This window comes from Equus quagga, chromosome 13 (genome assembly GCF_021613505.1).
Source record: "Equus quagga isolate Etosha38 chromosome 13, UCLA_HA_Equagga_1.0, whole genome shotgun sequence".
NCBI classification, from domain to species: Eukaryota; Metazoa; Chordata; class Mammalia; order Perissodactyla; family Equidae; genus Equus; species Equus quagga.
Genome location: NC_060279.1, coordinates 89,273,630 through 89,291,388, shown reverse-complemented (window position 1 = coordinate 89,291,388; position 17,759 = coordinate 89,273,630). Strand labels below are relative to the sequence as shown.

The 17,759-nt window shown below is 60.0% G+C and overlaps 3 protein-coding genes across 3 annotated transcripts; 1 reads left to right on the top strand and 2 right to left on the bottom strand.

The window, feature by feature from the left end:
* Positions 1-1,119: 1,119 nt before the first annotated feature.
* On the bottom strand, positions 1,120-2,028 carry PTH2 (parathyroid hormone 2). Its single transcript, XM_046680420.1, has 2 exons — positions 1,907-2,028; positions 1,120-1,383 (listed from the first exon to the last, which is right to left on the bottom strand). Exons 1-2 carry the CDS (start codon positions 2,026-2,028, stop codon positions 1,197-1,199), a joined length of 309 nt encoding a protein of 102 aa, XP_046536376.1. The 3' UTR covers positions 1,120-1,196.
* A 2,383-nt stretch (positions 2,029-4,411) lies between these two features.
* GFY (golgi associated olfactory signaling regulator) lies at positions 4,412-6,870 on the top strand. Its single transcript, XM_046684246.1, has 3 exons — positions 4,412-5,582; positions 5,841-6,014; positions 6,504-6,870. Exons 1-3 carry the CDS (start codon positions 4,412-4,414, stop codon positions 6,704-6,706), a joined length of 1,548 nt encoding a protein of 515 aa, XP_046540202.1. The 3' UTR covers positions 6,707-6,870.
* A 199-nt stretch (positions 6,871-7,069) lies between these two features.
* Positions 7,070-17,300, bottom strand: SLC17A7 (solute carrier family 17 member 7). The gene is made up of 12 exons (XM_046683436.1): positions 17,239-17,300; positions 12,818-13,070; positions 11,800-11,918; positions 11,416-11,530; positions 11,250-11,337; positions 10,985-11,071; positions 10,750-10,892; positions 9,932-10,081; positions 9,627-9,759; positions 8,932-9,042; positions 8,588-8,715; positions 7,070-8,384 (listed from the first exon to the last, which is right to left on the bottom strand). Exons 1-12 carry the CDS (start codon positions 17,298-17,300, stop codon positions 8,091-8,093), a joined length of 1,683 nt encoding a protein of 560 aa, XP_046539392.1. The 3' UTR covers positions 7,070-8,090.
* Between the last annotated feature and the right edge of the window lie 459 nt (positions 17,301-17,759).

Sequence of the window (17,759 nt, the reverse complement as noted above, 5' to 3'; positions counted from 1 at the left end):
GAGGAAGACAACTGTCTCTTCAGTATTCAGGATCCGGAAGGAGCGAAACAGGCCCACCTCCACAGCCTAAGGGCCAATGAGGGCGCGGTGCGCCTCCAGGAAATGCAAATGAGAGGGGAGCTTGCCAGTCACTAAGCGCCAGCCCCGCCCCCTGCCCCGCGCGCGGAGGCGCCCAGCTCCACCCTCACCTCTAGGCCAATCAGAGCGAGGTCCGCGCGACCTGTGCCCGGGTGCGCAGTTCAGACGCCCGCCGCTGCTGGGAGGGGTTGCCATGGTCACCACTGAGGGGCCGCGCGGAACAGCTGCCGACCTCCGGGGAGAGAGGCAGCTTCTGATTGGCTACTTCCTAGCTCCCCCGGCGGCCCAGGTGTCTCCCCTCCTCCGTCCCCGCCCTCCCGGAGCCCAACGCCTGGTCCCCTCTCTCCTATTCCCCGACCCTAATCTGGAGCCCCAGTGGTCTCCCAGGAAGGCTTCAGTGAGAAAACCCTGAAGAAACTGCTGGAGGCTGCTGCGAGAGAGCGGAAACCCTTTTCTAATGAAAGCGTTTTGCTTTCATTAAGCACTGTGCTTAACGAAGCGGGGCTCTGTGCTGAAGTCATCTGGTGTGTCTGGTTTAATCCTCCTTAGACATGAGGAAAAGGAGGCTCAGAGGTTAAGAAGCCCTTCCCAATATCATACAGCTGGGTTTGGGGGAACCTGGTCTCGAGCGGCAGGTGCATCTCACACCAGAACCCCCGATCTTTCCACTGCGCCCCGAGAGAAGTCGGGAAGTGACCAGAGAGTGGAAAATGAGAGCTGGAAGAAAGTAAGAGACGGAGGCCCAAAGGAAGAAAGAAAAGGAAGACACGGAGGAATCAGAGAAAAAAAGAAAGTGGTAAAGAATGAAAGGAAGAGTTTCAGAGGCAGAAAGAATAGAGAGAGGAAACGGAGATTCCCTGAGGGCCGGGAAGCAAGGAGGGTGAGAAGAGAGAGTACAGAGACTCAGAAGGGGGACAGACATCCAGAGAAGGACAGAGACTGGGGACGTTACGGAGAACCAGAGAGAAGGACAGAGGCACAGAGTGAGAGGAGGAGACAGAGCAGATGCAGCCCCCCTCTGTTAACCCCCCACACCCGACACACACACATAGGCGGCGCAGGAAGGAGGCGCAGCCGCAGCGCACACGGGGTCTTTATTAAGGCGGCCAGGCGGGGCCTCAGGGCGCGTCCAGCACCAGCAGCTTGTGCATGTACCAGTTCAGCCAGTGGCGGCGCTCGAGGGCGGCCAGCAGCCGCGCGCGCTCCCGGAACGCCGCGTCGTCTGCCAGCGCGAGGCTCCGCCGCATCGACCGCAGCTCCAGCGGGGTGGCCGGACCCACCCAGGCCCGGCCCGGGGTGCGGAGGCTGCGGGAGACCCAGAGACGCGGTTACCGCGCGTCCAGGCCCCCCGCCCGCCGCCGCCTGTCCTCCCCGCCGTCTAACTCGAAGCCCTGTTACTGCACCGTCTGTGGAGCGGCTCGGTCTCTGTCCCCCGTCTCTCTCTTTCTCCGCGGGGGTCTCTGTCTCTCGGTTCACCAGGTTCGGAGCTCCCTGAGTACGGAGACCGAGTCTGGTGCACCTGTCCGCCCCCAGCGCTCAGCGCACGGCCTGGCGCACGCCAACAAGCCAATAAACGTTGCTCAAGGAGCGAATCCGTTTCTGCTTCGACTCCTTTCAAGTCTCTGAACGCTTTTCTCGGAATCTTTTTGAATCTCTTTCTCCTGCTGATTTCCTGCCCATTCCCTGTCTCTCTTCCCCCCTAGTCTCTGTCCTCCTCTCTCTGGGTCTCTGTCTCTCTTTCTGAGTCTCTGTCCCCCTTTCTCCTTGGGTCTCTTCCCACCTCTCTAAGTCCCCACCCCTCCCTGGGAGTCCTGGGCGTCGCACTAACCTGAAGACCCCCGCGGGGGGCAGGGCGACTCCTGAGGCAGTGCGGATGCCCCAGGGCACGAGCAGCAGGAGGAGCAGCAGCAGCCGCACCCGGAAGCTCCTGGGCACCTGGCGGGTCTCCATCACCTGTGGGGAGACAGGGAAGAGCTCAGTAAGGCCTGCGTCCTGGCACAGAACCCCGACCCCACCATCTACCCACCCCCGGCAGCCCGCTGGCAGAGCCCCCTACCGCGCAGTGGGCTCGGGCAGCGAGCCTGGCAGCCCCCTTATATCGCCTCCACGGCCCCCTCAGCGGGCAGTGACGCAGACCAGGGGGCCCAGGGCGCGGGGTCAGCTCCCCCCAGGCTCATTAGGAGCCGCCAGCGGTAATGAGGAGCCGGGGGCGGGGGCCCCGCCGCTGCTTTGGCGGCCACCAACTAATTGGAACCAGGAGCTGGGACCTGAGCAGAAGCGGGAGGCCGAGACAGACAGACAGAGAAGTGGACACGGGGGGTGTGTCAGAAGGATAAAAATAGAGACCAGCGGAGGGACCATCAGTGCAGAAACCAGAGACAAAGAGAAAGAGAGACAGGGAAAGCAACAGAGGGGGAACTGATGAGGAGAACCAGAGACACAAGGAGATGAAGTGACCTCGAGAGGGAAGGACAAAGAGAGTAACATAGAAAAGGAAAGGAAGAAAGAAGGGAAAAGGAAGGAAGAAGGAAACTGACAAAGAGAGCCAGCTAGAGATGGAGGGATGAGAGGAAAGGCTCTGAGAAGGACAGGAGACAGAGACAGCCAACCTGGACAGAGATGCCCAGAGACAAATCCAGAAAGAGAGAGTGAGAGATGGGAGGGGGAAAAGAAGAGAAGGCAACGGGATACAGCAGTGGGGGGTGTGAAGGCAGGTAAAGCAAAAGGCAAAATCGAAAAGTCTTAGACTGTGAAGACCCCCCCAGCTGCCCTGTGGGTGTGTCTAAGCCTTCCTGGGTGGGGGGTGAAATTGGGGGAGTTGTGAAGATAAAGCCCAACCCCACACACAGCGGGGAGGTAGGCAAGGGTTGGGAAGTCCCAAAGGGTAGTCTGGGTGTCGGATTGGCAAGATATGGGAACCTGGACTTCCTAGTTCACCAGAGAGGAGCGGAACAGGGTCTGGGCTCCTGGGTCTTGGAGTGGAAGGGACAGGGACCAGACTCCTGGGTTCTGGGGTAGGAAGAGTCTGAGGATCTGGACTTCTGGATCTGAGAGGAAGGAGCTAGGGGCTCTGACTCCTGGATCTTGAAGTAGGAGGGTACGAGGGACCTGGACTCTTGGGTTTGGGGATAGGAGAGGGCGGAGGGCCCAGAGCCGTGGTTTCAAAAGGAAGATAGCTTGGCTGGGCCACATCCCTCCACCAGGCGATCCAGTCCCTAACTCCATTCCCCACTCCAGGGACAATGTCCTTTACCTCTGTCCCTTTAAGAGCCCAAGTCTGTCGCTAGGCTTCCAGGATCCCCAGGGAGGGGGTCAGGTGCGTCACCTGCACCCTTGGGACCCAACCTCCTGCCACCCCACCCAGAGCCATTCTGCAGCATTCACCAATCTCCGCATCCAGCTCCGCTCACCTGCTGTTATCTTGGATCCCACTGAGCAGGTAAGAGACCCCAGGAACCCAAGTGACCCTGTCCCATCCAGGTGTCTACCACCCCCACCTTCACCAGACCACAGACCTAGGCATCTCTGCCCCAGACCAGCCCCTGAGACCCTGGGATCCCAGCTCCATCCTCAATAAACAGAGAGACCTGAGTCCCGCCCCGCAGCTCTCTCCTCTGAGGAATCCAGACCCCCCAGCCCTGTCTCTGGAGGACCCAAGACTCAGAGTCCCCAACCCCCTTCTAACTCAGGACCTAACAGATCAAGACTCTCATCTCCTCTCTCCCCTGTAATGCAGCTCCCCTCCCCAAGTTTTGCCCCCTCCAAATTCTAGGCATCTGAACCCCCAGGCCTCTCCTGTCTAAAGGACCAGGAATTTAGACCGACAGTGCCCTCCACCCTCTGGGACTCAGGAGTCTTGGGCATCAGCCCCGAGCTGTTCCTTCTGAGCCTCCTCTAGTGTAAACAACTGTTGAGTCAAGGTGTACCCGGGGCCCTCGGAGAGGAAGGGATCCCGTGTCCCCTCGGAGGTCTATACCCTCCGAAATCCAAGCCGAGAAGGTCTGGGGGCTTGGAGAGGTGTCATTCTCTCCCAATTTTTCTGCTACCCTCTCGGGGAAACAGATAAGGAAATTAACTACGACTCCCAAGAAGCCCCGCGCTTCAGTCTCCCTTAGCTACGGCGGCTACCGCCCCGCAGCCTTCGGGGAGTTGCCATTCGGTTCTCTTCCTTTCCCAGGCGCCCAACTGGGCGGGGAAGAAGTCCACCTGGGGACCAGTGGGCGGGGCCTCTGTGGGTGGGCGTGGCCTCGGGAGGGGATGAGGGCTCCCGGGCGGCTTCCGGGTTAACCCCTTCCTTCCCGCTCGCCCGCAGCTATAGGCGTCTCCCAGAGCTATGAAATCCTTCAGCCCGATCCTCGTCTTCCTCCTCGCCTGGCTGGGTTCCCAGGCCGCCCCTTCGGCCTCACCGCCTGCGGACTCCAACTTCCCGGGGATGGGCCACCCCTCTGAGATTTCACCTCACGCTTCTGAAAATTCCACCCCTGACTGGCCTAACCCAGAGTCCCCTGAGAGTGCTTATCCTGAGCCCTCCAAGATGCCTCATGCAGTTTCCCCAGAACCTTCCCCCCTTAACTTCACTGAGACCCCCAACCCTGACCTCCAGGAAACCCCAGATCCAGAGTCTCCTGAGACCCCCAAACCCAACTCACTCAACACCTCAATATCAGAATCCCTGGAGACCCCCAACATGAACTCCTCCAATACGACACATCTAGAACCTTCTGAGACCCCCAAACCTGACTCGACTGAAGTTCCACACGCAGAATCCCCTGAGACCCCCGAACCTAACCCCTCCAGAACTTCACACCCAGCATCTCCTGAGACCCCAGACACTGAGCCCACCCAAACTGCACCCCAAGAATCCCCAGAGAGTCCCAAACTTAACTCCACTGAAATGTCACGTGCAGAAGCCCCTGAGACCCCGGATCCTCACCCCGCCAAGACCCTTGACGCCAAATCTCCAGAAACTCATGACCCTGACACCACTGAGACCCCGAACTCTGAATTCCTCCAGACCCTCCATCCTGACCCTACCGAAGCCCCTCGCCCAGAATCCCCTGTAACCCATAACCCCAGCCCCACTGAGATTCCCCAAACAGAATCCCCCACAACCCCCTACCAAGGTGCCACAGAGATCCCTATGACCTCTGACCCTGAGCTCTCCCTTAGTCTTCACCCAGAAACGCCTGCACCCTTCAAGGAGGAAGCTACGGCCCTAAATGAGCTGCCCCTGAATCCCAAGCCGGAAACCCTTTCAGCCACCCAGCCCGGCTCCCTTAAATCGCCCACCTCAGATTCTCCTGGGACCGTTGAGCTGAAGGCCCCCCAGAATTTTAGCTCTAAAGGGCCCAATGTCCCTCCTCCCTCAGCCCGGATTGCGGGCCCCCCTGCTCCTCCAGGGCCCCCCAATCAGTCGGCCCCAGCCACTCCGCGGGTCCCCCAGCGGCGCAGCCGAGGTGAGAGAGTCAACACTATCATCGTGGTGGAACGAGTGCAGGAGACCGGTGAGGGGCTAGGACCGGACTCCTGGGTCTGAGGGAGGAGGGGCCTGGGAGTCTGGACTCCCGGGGTCGGAAGGAGGAGGGAGCTGTGGGCCGGGATCCAGAGTCTGAGAGGGGAGGAAGAGGCTAAGGGCTCAGACTCCCAGGTCTGACGGCTGATGCTGTTGGGTCTGAGGGAGGAGGGGCTGGGGGCTGGACTCCTGGGTCTGAGGGAGGAGGGGCCGGGAGTTCGATTGCTCATTCCCTGGCTCCTTCCTTAAGGCGTGACCTTGGTGGGACGTCCCCGGGGCGTGGCGGGCGGGGCCCTGTGTCTCTTCCTCGCTGGAACCGGGCTGCTGATCGGCATTTTCCTGCTGCTCTGGTGTCTCTACCGCCGGACGGCTCGACACAGGCCCTTCGCACACCACCGGCTTCCGAACGACGGAGATGAACCGGGTGAGCGACCCTTACATTGACCGGCCCTTGAATACCTGCACGTTTCCGTAACCTGGGTTCTCCTGGCATTTGAGGGCGCCCTGCCAGAAAGTACAGGTCTCCCATCTAAGGTCAATAGAAGCCCTGACCCCTCCATGGCAGGTCCTGCCCCCTAAGTCTCTGAAATTTCGCACACACACGTCCAGCCCTGCGCCCAGCCCAGCAGAGACGAGCGGCAGGATCCGAGCCACCAGTCTCTACAAGCCCCGCCCCTTCCCCTAATAGAGGGCGGCCCGAGCCCTTTAGGCCCCGCCCCTACGCTGCAGGCCCCGCCCCTGCCGCAGGACGCCACGCCCCCTTGTCTATTAAGAGACCTCATCCTTTAATTCGAAAACCCAGCTCCAAGGGTGGTCGGAATTCTCTCCCCCGCCTCCCCGTCGGTCAGCGGCGCAGCAGAGGAGACAGGCCCCCTGTCAGCCTGGGGATGACCTCGCTCCTTTGCTCCCGCAGTTATGCATTTGGACACCCCGAAGGACCCAGCCTATGACCTCTACTTTTATGCCCCGGACGCTTGGGTCCCTTCACACATCGCCACCAAGCAGCCGCCGCCCACCCCCCCGCTGCCGCCCAAGCTGCCCCCGCCGCCCCGCGGGGGTCGCCCCCAGCCCCTGGAGCCGCTCTCCCCCGCCACGCTCCCCAACAACTTCGTCTGAGCCCCGCTCGGTCCCTCCAGACCAGCAGCATCCCCAGGCCGAGGAAGGCACCAGAGGTCCTGTCCTCCCGGCACGCTTTGCTACATAGTGGTCCTCTCGGTCCAGCACACAGAGATGCTTTCGCTCTGACCAGAGAACGCAGCCTGAGGCCGAATAAATCACGTGTTCCCACGCCTAGACACCTCCTCTGCCTGAGTCCTGGGGGAGGAGGGGCTGGGACTCTGGGACTGAGGGAGGAGGGGCTGGGGGCCAGGACTCCTGTGACTTCCACGACCAATGACGACTACGTACACCAAAGCATTTTATTGGGCGTGAGGGAGGGCAGGATTTACGGTCACAGAGACAGAGACACAAAGACACAACCCTGCCCGGGGAAAAACACCCCTCTCCCCCAGCCCCTTCCCTTTCCTGTGACTTCCCCTATATACGTTCCCCAAATTCTAAGCCGAAATAGGGGAGTCTGAGAGGAGAAGGATCCCAGATTTTGAGTCATTTAACCCCTGAGGGACACCACAAATGGCCACTGAGAAAACGAGGGTAGTTTGAAACCACCCAGGAGAATAAAGTGCAAGGAATTGTGGGGAAGAGGGGCATCTTGAAACCACCACGGGGAAGTTCGATGGTGGTGGCTTCAAACCGTTGAGTTGCTAGACTTGAGCAGCCACTATTCAGACCTGAAAACCGTGTCGGAAAAAGTGCATGGGGGTGGAGAGGCGTATCGTTAAACCCGCCGTTTTGGTTATTTCCCTAGACTTTGCGCTAAGCCAGGGAGAAGGTTTTGGGGAGTTTGGTGCTTCAGCAGAATCTGCTGGTGGAGAGAGGGCCGAAAGGGGGAGGGGGGACTTGAAACCGCCATTTTCCCTCAGAAACGCTGGTGAGAATCAATCCTTAGAATGGCGGGGACGGGTGATTGGTTAAACCAATCTGGCAAATGCAGAATAGAGTTGGGAGATTTGAAAGTTCTAGAGGAAGACCTTGAATTTTTCTGAAAGGAGAGGGGGGCTGACTGATCTCAGGACTTAGCCCGAGAGTCCGTGGGGTTAAAGGAAAGGGAGGAGGTGCCCCAAAACCACACGAGAGAGTACGAGATTGGACTGTCCACTCAAATAAAGCCCTGAAAGGAGAGATTTGAAACCACTGAGGCAGAACAAGAAAGGAAACTTTAGGGGAATTTGGGTATTCTTGAAACTGCCAGTCTGCAGCTTTGCTACCCCTGAGAGGCAATTGGGAAGGGAAGAGGACGTGACAGCACTGGGAACCAGGGAGAGTGCTTCGTAGGCCTGAGGCAGGACAGAGAGGACTGGGGTTCCTAGACACTGTCACTCAAGCCAGAGATGTGTGGAATGGAGGTCCTGGAAACTGCCATCCAGTGGGAGGCACATGGTCAGTAGTCCCGGACAGGGGGTGGGGGTCTTGGGGGCTGAACTGTGCTGTGTGTGGCCCCGTATGAGGGAGGGGGAGCAGGGGGCGCCCCGGGGGGCTCAGCCTCATCCTCCATGTCGCTTTCGTCACTGCCAGCCAGCTGGTCATGGCCAACAAAGCCACACTTCTCTTCGCTCATCTCCTCAGGCTCCGCCCACGGCTGCTTCTCTCCGGAAGCAAAGACCCCGTAGAAGATGACACCCCCATAGTGCACCAGGGAGGCAATGAGGAACACGTACTGCCACTCCTCCCGAGTCTGTGAGGGGACAATAGGGAATTGGGGTCAGAGGACAGAGAAACAGGGGGTGGAGAGAGACCCTGAAAGGGGGAGGGGAGGCCCGGAGAAAGGAAGACAAAGATCAACAGAAAGGCTGAAGGTGACCCAGAGAGGCAGGGGTGGAGCCCACGGAGGGTGACACAAAATTTGGAGCGCGAGCGGGTCAGGAGCGGTGCACAGACCTTGTGCTTTGTCATGGCGCCCACGATGATGGGGCACACCATGCCCGACAACGTGCCCACACCGTTGGAGATGCCCATGAGGATGCTGGCGTAGCGCGGGGCGATGTCCAGGTGGTTCACGTTGAACCCTGGCGAGGCCAGCCAGGAGGCATCACACCCGAGTCTCACTCAAGCGACTCCCACTGGGCCGCCCTCCCCCATCCCTCTTCCCATTCCCCTCCCCCCTCCTTCCCGCTGCCCTTTCTAGTCCACCTTTTTCGAGGCTGGGAGGTCCCCTTCCTGAGCCAGGAAGTTCCCCACAGAGCTGACCAGGATCCCCCAAGCTCCAGATCTGCGGTTCTCACCAGAGATGGCGAAGCCGCTGAAGCCCACGGCGAGGACCAGGAAGGAGATGGCCACACCCTTGGAGTGCGAGTAGCCGACCACCAGCAGCAGCGTGGCCTCCATGCCGAAGCCTATGGAGGGCCGCCTCATCTGAGCGCCGGCCAAAGCGGTTCCCACCAGACAGGTTCCCACCCCGGCCCGCCTCCATCCGGCCCGGTCTGGCCACCTCCACGCCTGGCCCTTGACCACGCGCACAGGCTCCACCGCCCCATGTCCCCACTCCCTGACTAGGCCTCGCCCTGAATACGCAGGGTCCAAGCACCACCTGTGCACCCTCACTCTTTCCCTCTCTCTCCCAGCTCGTTAGGCAGCACACCGCCCAGACCAGTGTCTCCAGGTCCCCCCACTCATAGCCCCTTTTCAACACCTAGTTCCTGTCCTCCTCCGCCCCGTCCAGTGTAGACCCCACCCTTCCAGATCCAACTGGGTCCCACCTCTGCGCCACCTGGATAGTCACACCCCCCCTTGCCCTTCCATGCCGCGGCCTCTGAGACTGGCCGCCTGGGATTAGGTTGCATCCAGGTCCGGCCTCATCCTGGCCCCGCCTTTTTTGGACACGCCCTCTGACTCCGCCCCCATCCTCCCACGGCCCCGCCCCACCGAGCTCTGCCAGCCCGGGTGGTTCTGGACCCGGCCCAGGCCCCGCCCCACTCACCCCCACAGTTCATCAACTTGCGCACGTTGGTGGTGGACATGATGCGACGGCTTCTCAGGAAGTCCGCGATCTGGCCGCCGATGGGCACGATGATGGTCATGACCAGGTGGGGCAACGCTGACACCAGGCCCACCTGCGCCAGCGAGCGTTCAGGGCAGGGGCTCAGGGGCCGCCGGCCGGACTCTCCGCCCGATTCATGCACCATGGGCTCCTCCCCGTCCCTCGTTCCAACCCATTGGGATCCAGGCGCCGCTCCTTCCCCCTCACCTCGACTGCACCCCCTGCCCTCCCCTCCTGGGCCCAACCTTGCTGATCTCGAAGCCGAACACTTCTTCGAAGTAGGCGGGCTGGGAGATAAGGAGCAGGTAGAACGTCCAGCTGCGGCAGAAGTTGGCCACGATGATGGCATAGACTGGCATGGACGTGAAGAAGCGCCGCCAGGGTGTGTTAAACTTCTGCGGGGGGCGAGAGGAGGGGCCGCTAAGACAGAGACCAGGGCTGGGCGCTCTCTGTGTCCCCTCAGAGACCCCACTATACTCCCGCAGAGACCTAGGTTTCCCGACCTCACTAAAACCTCCAGGGACCCAGGGGCGCCGGCTCGACCATGTCTCTGTGGGGACTCTGGCATCCCAGGCTCACGGTGACACCTCGGGGATGCAGGCGTCCCGACTCAACCGTGGTCCCTCAGGTTTGCAAGTGTCCGGACCCCACGATGACCCTCAAAGGCCCATAAATGTGGGCCCAGGAGTCATTTTCCACTCAATGACGTCCCCTAGTTCTAGCCTCACCCACCCCAAGGTCTAAGCAAAACCGCCACATTCTAATCCAGCCTCTGCTGGTTTAACCCCGCCCCATCAGTGGTTCCGGTTCCGCCCACCTCGCGACCTGGCCCTGCCCTCAGCACCTGCCGATCCTAAAGTCTGGTCCTCCTCACGCTTTAACTCCGCCTCCTAGGTTCTGGCCCCGCCCCCTTTGCGTTCCCATCAGGTCCCCTCTAACAGGCTCCCCGAACCCATCACGGTCTACACGCTGTGCGTGTTCGAAGTCCCCTTTTCTCCTGCCTCCCCGCCTGGGTATCCCTCCTCGCCCCGCCGCGCCCCGCCCCGCAGCCTTGGGCCCGGACCGTGACCGGGTTCATGAGCTTGGCGCTCTCGCCGATGGCGTCCTCGATGTACTTGCGCTCCTCCTCCGAAATGCTGGGGTGCAGCGCCGGGGACTCATACGAGACGAGCAGCCAGAACAGGTACCAGAAGATCCCGAAGCTGCCTGGGAGGGGTCAGGAGGGGGATGGAAGCGAGGTGACCACCGGCCTCGCTCCGCCCCGGCGCCACCCGGACCCAGGCGTCCGGGCCCCTCACCGTAGACGTAGAAGACGGAGCTCCATCCTGAGTATTGCACCAGGACCCCGGCGAGAGGCATCGCCACCACCGCCCCAGCATAGGAACCTAAGGGGTAGGATGCGGGATGGAGAAAGGGTCCATCTTCCCTCAGATCCAGGAGTGCGGATACAAGTTCTGGGACACGTGTGCAGGCCACAGCTCCTCCTCCCTCAGACCCAGGAATCCAGGCCACAGCCCCTCCTCCCTCAGACCCTCAAGTCTGGATCCCCAGCCCCTTCCTCACCGCAAAAGGCCGTTGTCGCCAGGCGACTCCGCTCCAAGGGCGGGGCCCATTTGCTCCAGATCCCGTGGCAGGCGGGGTACGTGACCCCCTAGGGAGGAGAAAACCAAGGTCAACAAGAAGAGGAGGAGTCAGAACGGGACGGGGTCATAAGGGGGCGAGGCTTTACCTCTACCAACCCCTGCAGGATCCTCACGAAGATGACACAGCCGTAGTGGACGCGGGCAGCCGAGGGGATCAGCATGTTTAGAGTGGATGTAGCCACAATAGCAAAGCCGAAAACCCTAATGGGAAGAGTCCGTGGTCGGAGGAAAGGGTCCAGCTATCCCGCCATGCCTTGGATTCTGCTTTTCCGCCCACAGCAGGCCAGGCCTTGCATTCCCCAGAGCCCCGGGCCCCACCTTCTCTGGGACTCCCACCCGCCCCAATCACAAGCCCCGCCTTTCTCTAAGACCCCGCCCCCGAACCCAGGCTCCTCCCATTGTCCCAGAGTCAGGCCCCAAATGCGAGGCCACATCTTCTAACCCCTCATCTCGAGACCCCATCGTTGTACCTGTTGGCTGCGAATTTTTGGCAGATAAATCCTCCGGGAATCTGGGTGACAATGTAGCCCCAGAAAAAGGAGCCATGGATGAGGCCGACAGTCTCTGGATCCCAGTTGAACTGAGCTTTCTGTGGACCAAAAGGCACATGGAACCAGGCGCCGCGTCCCAGGCTCGGCCCTTCCACCAATCAGCACCCACAGACTTAGTCCCTCGGCCAATCAGAAACAAGGATGCCCTCTCGCGCCCAAACACCCTCCAATCAGAGCTCAAGCCATCCCTCCAGCTCTGCTCCTCCACGTTGCTAGGGCAGCACTACCTTAGCAACGGGGCCTGATGCTGCCTAGAAGCCTCGATCTTCCTGCTTCCCTGCCTCAGTGTCCCTTCTCTGAATGCCTGGTGGCCCATATGTGAAGGTGCGGACTCTTTCTCCACTTCTAACCAACTCACGAACTATTTTCAGAGTGACCTAGATGGTGTCTAGGCAGGCACAAGAAGTAGCCAAAAGGGCAGGCCTGATTGGAAGGGAGCAAGGGACGGGGTTGTCTACAGCCCAGATCAGGAATTATTCCTGAGGCAGGGGCTCCATACTGAAATTAAAATAGGGAGAAAGTCTGAGACGAGGTGGGGCTTTGGGCAACGGCCAGAGCAAAGGAAGCGGGAATTAGCAGCGGCAACTTTAGGAAAGCCACGATCGAAACTCAGGATGGAGCTTGAGATGAGACTGGGATTAAGCAGGCGTGACATTGGGACAGGCGCGGAGCGCAGGCGGAGCAAAGTTGCTAAGGAGGCCCAAAATGGAACAGGGGCAACATATAGGAAACCTAATGCTGGGCCAGAGTCTGCATTTTGAAGTCAGGGACTTGAAATAAATAGGGGCGGGGCTTAGAGCTGAGAGGGCGGCACAGATGGGCGGGGCTACTCTGGCTGTTGTTTGGAAGGGGCGTGGCGTAGTCGAGTGCGACAACATCGGGAGCGCGGGCAGGGCTGGCAGGGGCGGGCTGTGCCAGGGCTCCAGCCTGGAGCTACCTGCACCACCACGTGGCCCCCGCGGTGGGTCGTGCTGTTGTTGACCATAGAGACGATGGCCACGCCCAGGTTGCAGCGGATGCCAAAGCTGATGCAGAAGCCCAGACCGCTCATGATGGCAATAATGTAGCGGCGAGGGAGGCCGAAGCAGGTGCAGTCCACGATGGGCGGATCCCGGGTCTGCGTGGTCACTGGGCGCCCATCAGCACTCAGCTCCAGCGTCTCCGCACCTTCCTGCCGCTTCTCCAGAAGGCTGCGGGGTGGGAAGTCAAAGACTCGGACGTCCAGACCCCCAGCTCCCTCCTCCCCATGACACAGGAGTCCAGGGAAAACCTCCTGCTTGAAAAAGACCCAAGATTCTAAGCCCGCACTCCCTCTTTCCCCAGGAGTCCAGCCCCTAACTCCCCTGTCCCCCCAGGACCCAGGAATCTGGACCCCAGGTCTCCATCTCTCTCACACCCAGAATCCACGCCCCAGCCCCTTCCTCCCTCAGACTCAGGTGGGGAGGTCCTCAGTTCCCTTCTCCCCCAGCCTTCTCATCTCTTGACTCAGGAGTTTTAGACCCCAGACTACCCTTTGCCATCCTTGAGCCTATGTCCCCAGCCCCCAGCCCAAAGCCCAGAGACTCTCTCCAGCCCCCTCTCCTAGATCTGAGTCTATTTGAGGAAGCAAAAGGCGCTAAGGAGATGCTTCAGCAAAGGTGTCAAAAGAACAGATGCTTCTCAGCCATGTCTGCTGTATATACCGGCCCCCCTCCTCCCCTGCGCCCTGTGGCATGCCCCTTCCTGCTTCCAGGCCCCAGGTGTGGGGCTGACATACAGCTGACTCTGTTCAGCCACCCAAAGCCCATTCCCAGTGACTTGGGGGTGCGGAGACGTCCTGGGCCCTGGAATCCAGCAGCCCAGCTGGACATCCCTGGGGAACCTTGAGTTCAGGCTGTCAGCCTAGGGGGTAGGGAGGGGGAGTGGCGGGTGGTGTCCTGGCAAGGGACAGATGGCCCTGGTAGGGGGATTGGCTCAGTCCCCAGTGTGGCTCTCGCCCCCGCCTGTTCTGGATCCAGGATTGAGTCTGTGATGACAGAGAGGGTACATGGAGAGCCACCTCAAACCCAGAGAGAGGCTGCAGGGAGAGAGAGGGAGGTGCCCTGAGGCAGTGTGGAAAGACCCCAAAGGAGGAGGACAGAGATGGGGAGTGGGCAGGCTGAGAAAGAGGGTCAGAGACACAGAAGGAGGGAGAGAGATCCAGAGAGAAGGGGACAGAGACCCAGAGAGGGGGAGAGAATTAGACAGAGGCAGAGACACGGAGAGAAGGGGGAAACAGGACAGAGACCCTGAGAAGGAGGGGCAGGGAAGGAAAGAACAGAGACACAGAGAGGGAGGGGGACAGAGATCCAGAGACAGGTGGGAACAGAAACCCAGAAGAGAAGACACAGATGCAGAGGCCCAGAGCCTTACGAGAAAGATGGAGAGACAAGGAGACTGAGGAGAGACAGGCTGGGGACGTGACTCGTGAGGTGCAGCCCCTCTCTGCGGCGGGGACTCAGCCAGGGGATCCGGCTGGATCCCAGGAAGGGGCTAGAACAGATGGAGGCGAGGGAGACTGGGACGGGGGAGGGAAGAACAGCCAGACGGTCTAGGGGGAGGCGGGTGGAAGAGAAGAGAGAGCACAGTCACCCCTCCCCATCCTAGAACTTAAGGAGGTTGGGGCGGTGGTGATTAAGAAATGGGTGGGGGGAGGAGGAAACGGGGGCAATGAACAGAACTGAGGGGGACAAGGAAAGAGACCCTGAGAGAGGGGAGCCAGAGAGCCAGAGAGGGGAAATGGAAGCCCCCAGAATGAAGCCCGGGGTGGTGGGATGGCTTCTTCCCATCAGAATGTGACAGCCAATGAGATTAGACCTTGACCCAGGTTGATATCAGATGCTATTTGACACTGAAACTCAAGATGTGATTGCAGCCCCTGAAATTTGATATTCATTGTTAATATTAAGAGATGTCAGATCTCTGGCCAAGGCTTTCTAAACTGGGTGGGGGTGGGGGGGGACGGATCTCAGTCTTCCACATCCATCAAATGGGCACAAGTGTAGATTGGAAGGTTAGGAGGGGGCGCTTCAAGGGAACGCCAGTTATTTCAGGATAAGAGATCGAGGGAGGCAGAGGTGAAGGTGGCCTCAATGCTTTGCGGAGAACAAGAACAGAGAGGGGAGAGCCTGGATGCAGATTCCCCCCCACATACCCTTGTCTCCCCTTCCTGGGTGCCCGCGACTCAGATCTGAGGACTTGGTGATGAGCCAGTTAACGGAAATGAAGACGTCGTCTCAATCTCCCTCTCTCTGGGTCTCTGTCTCTGCTTCTCTCAGGTTCTCTGTCCCCTTACGTCCTTTTGGTTCTCTCTTATCTTCCCATTGTACAGCTAAGGAAACTGAGGCTCAGAAAGCAGAAGGAGCACGTCCAAGGTCACACACAGGAGTATTGATGGGGCCTGATCATTTCCTGGCCCCCAGCATCGCCCCATCCAAGGCTGGGCTCTCAGGAAGGATGCCCGTGGGCTCCTGTCTCTCCCGCATTCCCCTTCCCAAGTCGCCCTGGGCTACCATCTGTTTCCTGGTCTGGGTGTTCTCCACCCACTCCAGCATCATTCATCTGGAGGGAACTCTGCAGCCTCCCTTCCAGGCTTGAGAGGGAGTGGCCTGAGTTCGAATGATGACACTTGTCCTCCTCCAGTGATTTCTCCCCCTTCTCGAACTGAGCCTCAGTTTCCCCAGCTTGGTCTAGAGGATTCAATGGAATCAGGGTGTTGTGTCTAATACAGGGCATTCCTCTCTCTCTAACCATCCAGTTGAACCCCAGCATTCAGATGCAAATGCCCTTCTCGGCTCAGACTCCCTGATGACTGTCCTGGGGGGAGCTCCGAGCTCTGGGTCTGTGGGGCCCAGGAGGCAGCTCAGAGAGGTGACAGTAAGGCGGAGACAGACTGAGAGAAACCCAGACACAGATGAGAAGCTGGGAAGCAGAGACTGAGGGAGGGGGCCTGAGAAACAACCCTCCCGCCACCATCCCCCCTCCCAGCCCCCTCCCTCAGCACGTCTCTCTGGCTCTCCTGACTTCGCACTGATGTATTTTGAGAAACTCGTGAAAGGAGGCGAGAAAAAGGGTGGGGAGGGGCTGGAAGAATCGGAGAAGAAGGGGTGAGGTTATCTCAGCTCCCCTACCCCCTCTCTCTCGCTGTGCCATCCTCCTGCCCCCTCCCTTCTGTCCAGCTTTATTCCCATCTCTCATGTTACTAGAAGGCGGGGTAAGTTTGGAGCTAGGAGGGGGTCTGCAGCAAGCAGGACTAGTGTTAGACTTAGAGAAGGACTCTCATGGCCTAGTGAGATGGGCTGAGGGTCAACTAAAGATGGGGTCAGGATTGCGGGCCAAGTGGACAGGGTCTGAGGGAATGGCGGCGGGGGCACGGTACTGATGAGGCCATTGCCTCCCGCGCTGTGGCCAGATATTTTTAGGCTTCTCTGCAGCTGAGTAATTTCTCTGACTTGGAGCCAGGGCTGGGGTTGGGGGTGAGAGACTGGGGGAAGGTGTCCAGATTGCCCTGGGGACACGCAGGTCACTGGGGTCATCTCTCTGGCTGGGAGGAAGTCCCTCTTAGCTCTAGCCTACATCCTTTGGGTAGTCGGCCCTACCCCAGAAGCCTGCACCTCCTTTCTCCCCCAGAGATCCAGGTCCCCTGGCTTCTTCCTCCCAGCTTAACTCTCCTCAAGGACAAGGACCAATGGGCCCCAATCCGCTTTAGCTTCAGATTAAACTCTCTGAGAGACGGAAACTGAGAAAGGCGCAGAGATGGAGAGACCCGGGCTGGGGGGATAAAAGCCTAGAGATAGAGGGACAGAGACCCAAAAGGAGAGGGTCAGAGACCCAGAGAGGGGAGACAGACACCCGGCGGGGGGACGCAAGCTGGAGGGGGGGGGGAGGACACAGACCCAGAAAGAGGGATTGATAGAGATCTAGAGTGAGCAATGGCCAGAGACTCCGAGAGAGGGGGACAGAGACTCAGAGATAAAGAGAATAGAGACCCAGAGAGAGGGGGACAGAGATGCAGAGACAGAGAGAAGATAGGTAAACAGAGACCCAGAAGTGGGGGAAGCGTCAGAGACCCAAAAGGTGGGGGATATACAGTCCCAGAGAAAAGGGCAGCGCCTGGGGTGGGGTGGGGCGCAGAAAAATGAAGGAGAAGATGCATGAGACAAGACCACAGGACCAGAGAGAGGGGCACCGTCGGCGACAGAGGGAGAAAACTGGAAAGATGGGTGGACCCCCCCATCCAAGGGTATCACCCGTCCAGCTGTCCGTCTGCACCCAAGTGGGAATGAGCATCTTCCTCAGACCCTCGCTCTCTTCCCCGCCCAGGACCCCCACCACGCTCACCGGTGCAGCCTCCCGAGGGCGCGACCCGCTAGCTTCCGAAACTCCTCCTGGCGGAACTCCATGGTGGCTGCCCCTGCCGCCGGTACCCCCCGCTGATCCCCCCGCCCGCGGGCCCGGGCGGCCGCGTCCGGGTCCCCGGGGTCTGCCCCGGCCCGGCCGGCCCCGCAGCTCCGCTCGGGGGGAAGGAGCCTGCGAGTGCTGGCTGCAGGGGGGCTGCCACTGCACTCAGCGTCGGGGGCGGGGCGGGGCGGGGAAAGGCCCCGCCCATCCCTGCTAGACCCCGCCCCTCGCATTCTAGTCCCGCCCCCCTCCCGCAGCCCTTTATCTCTATTCTGTCCCCGCCCAAGACCACGCCTCTGGCTTCTAAACTGAAGTCTTGCCGGAGTTACTCGCCCCTGTGCCACGCCCCCCTCCCCACCCCTCCAGCGCCTTCTATCCTAGATTTTCTCTCCTCCTGAGTTCTCTTCCCCAACTGAGATTTGTCCCCCTCACTTCAGTTTCCCCTAAATTCGTCCCCGCAT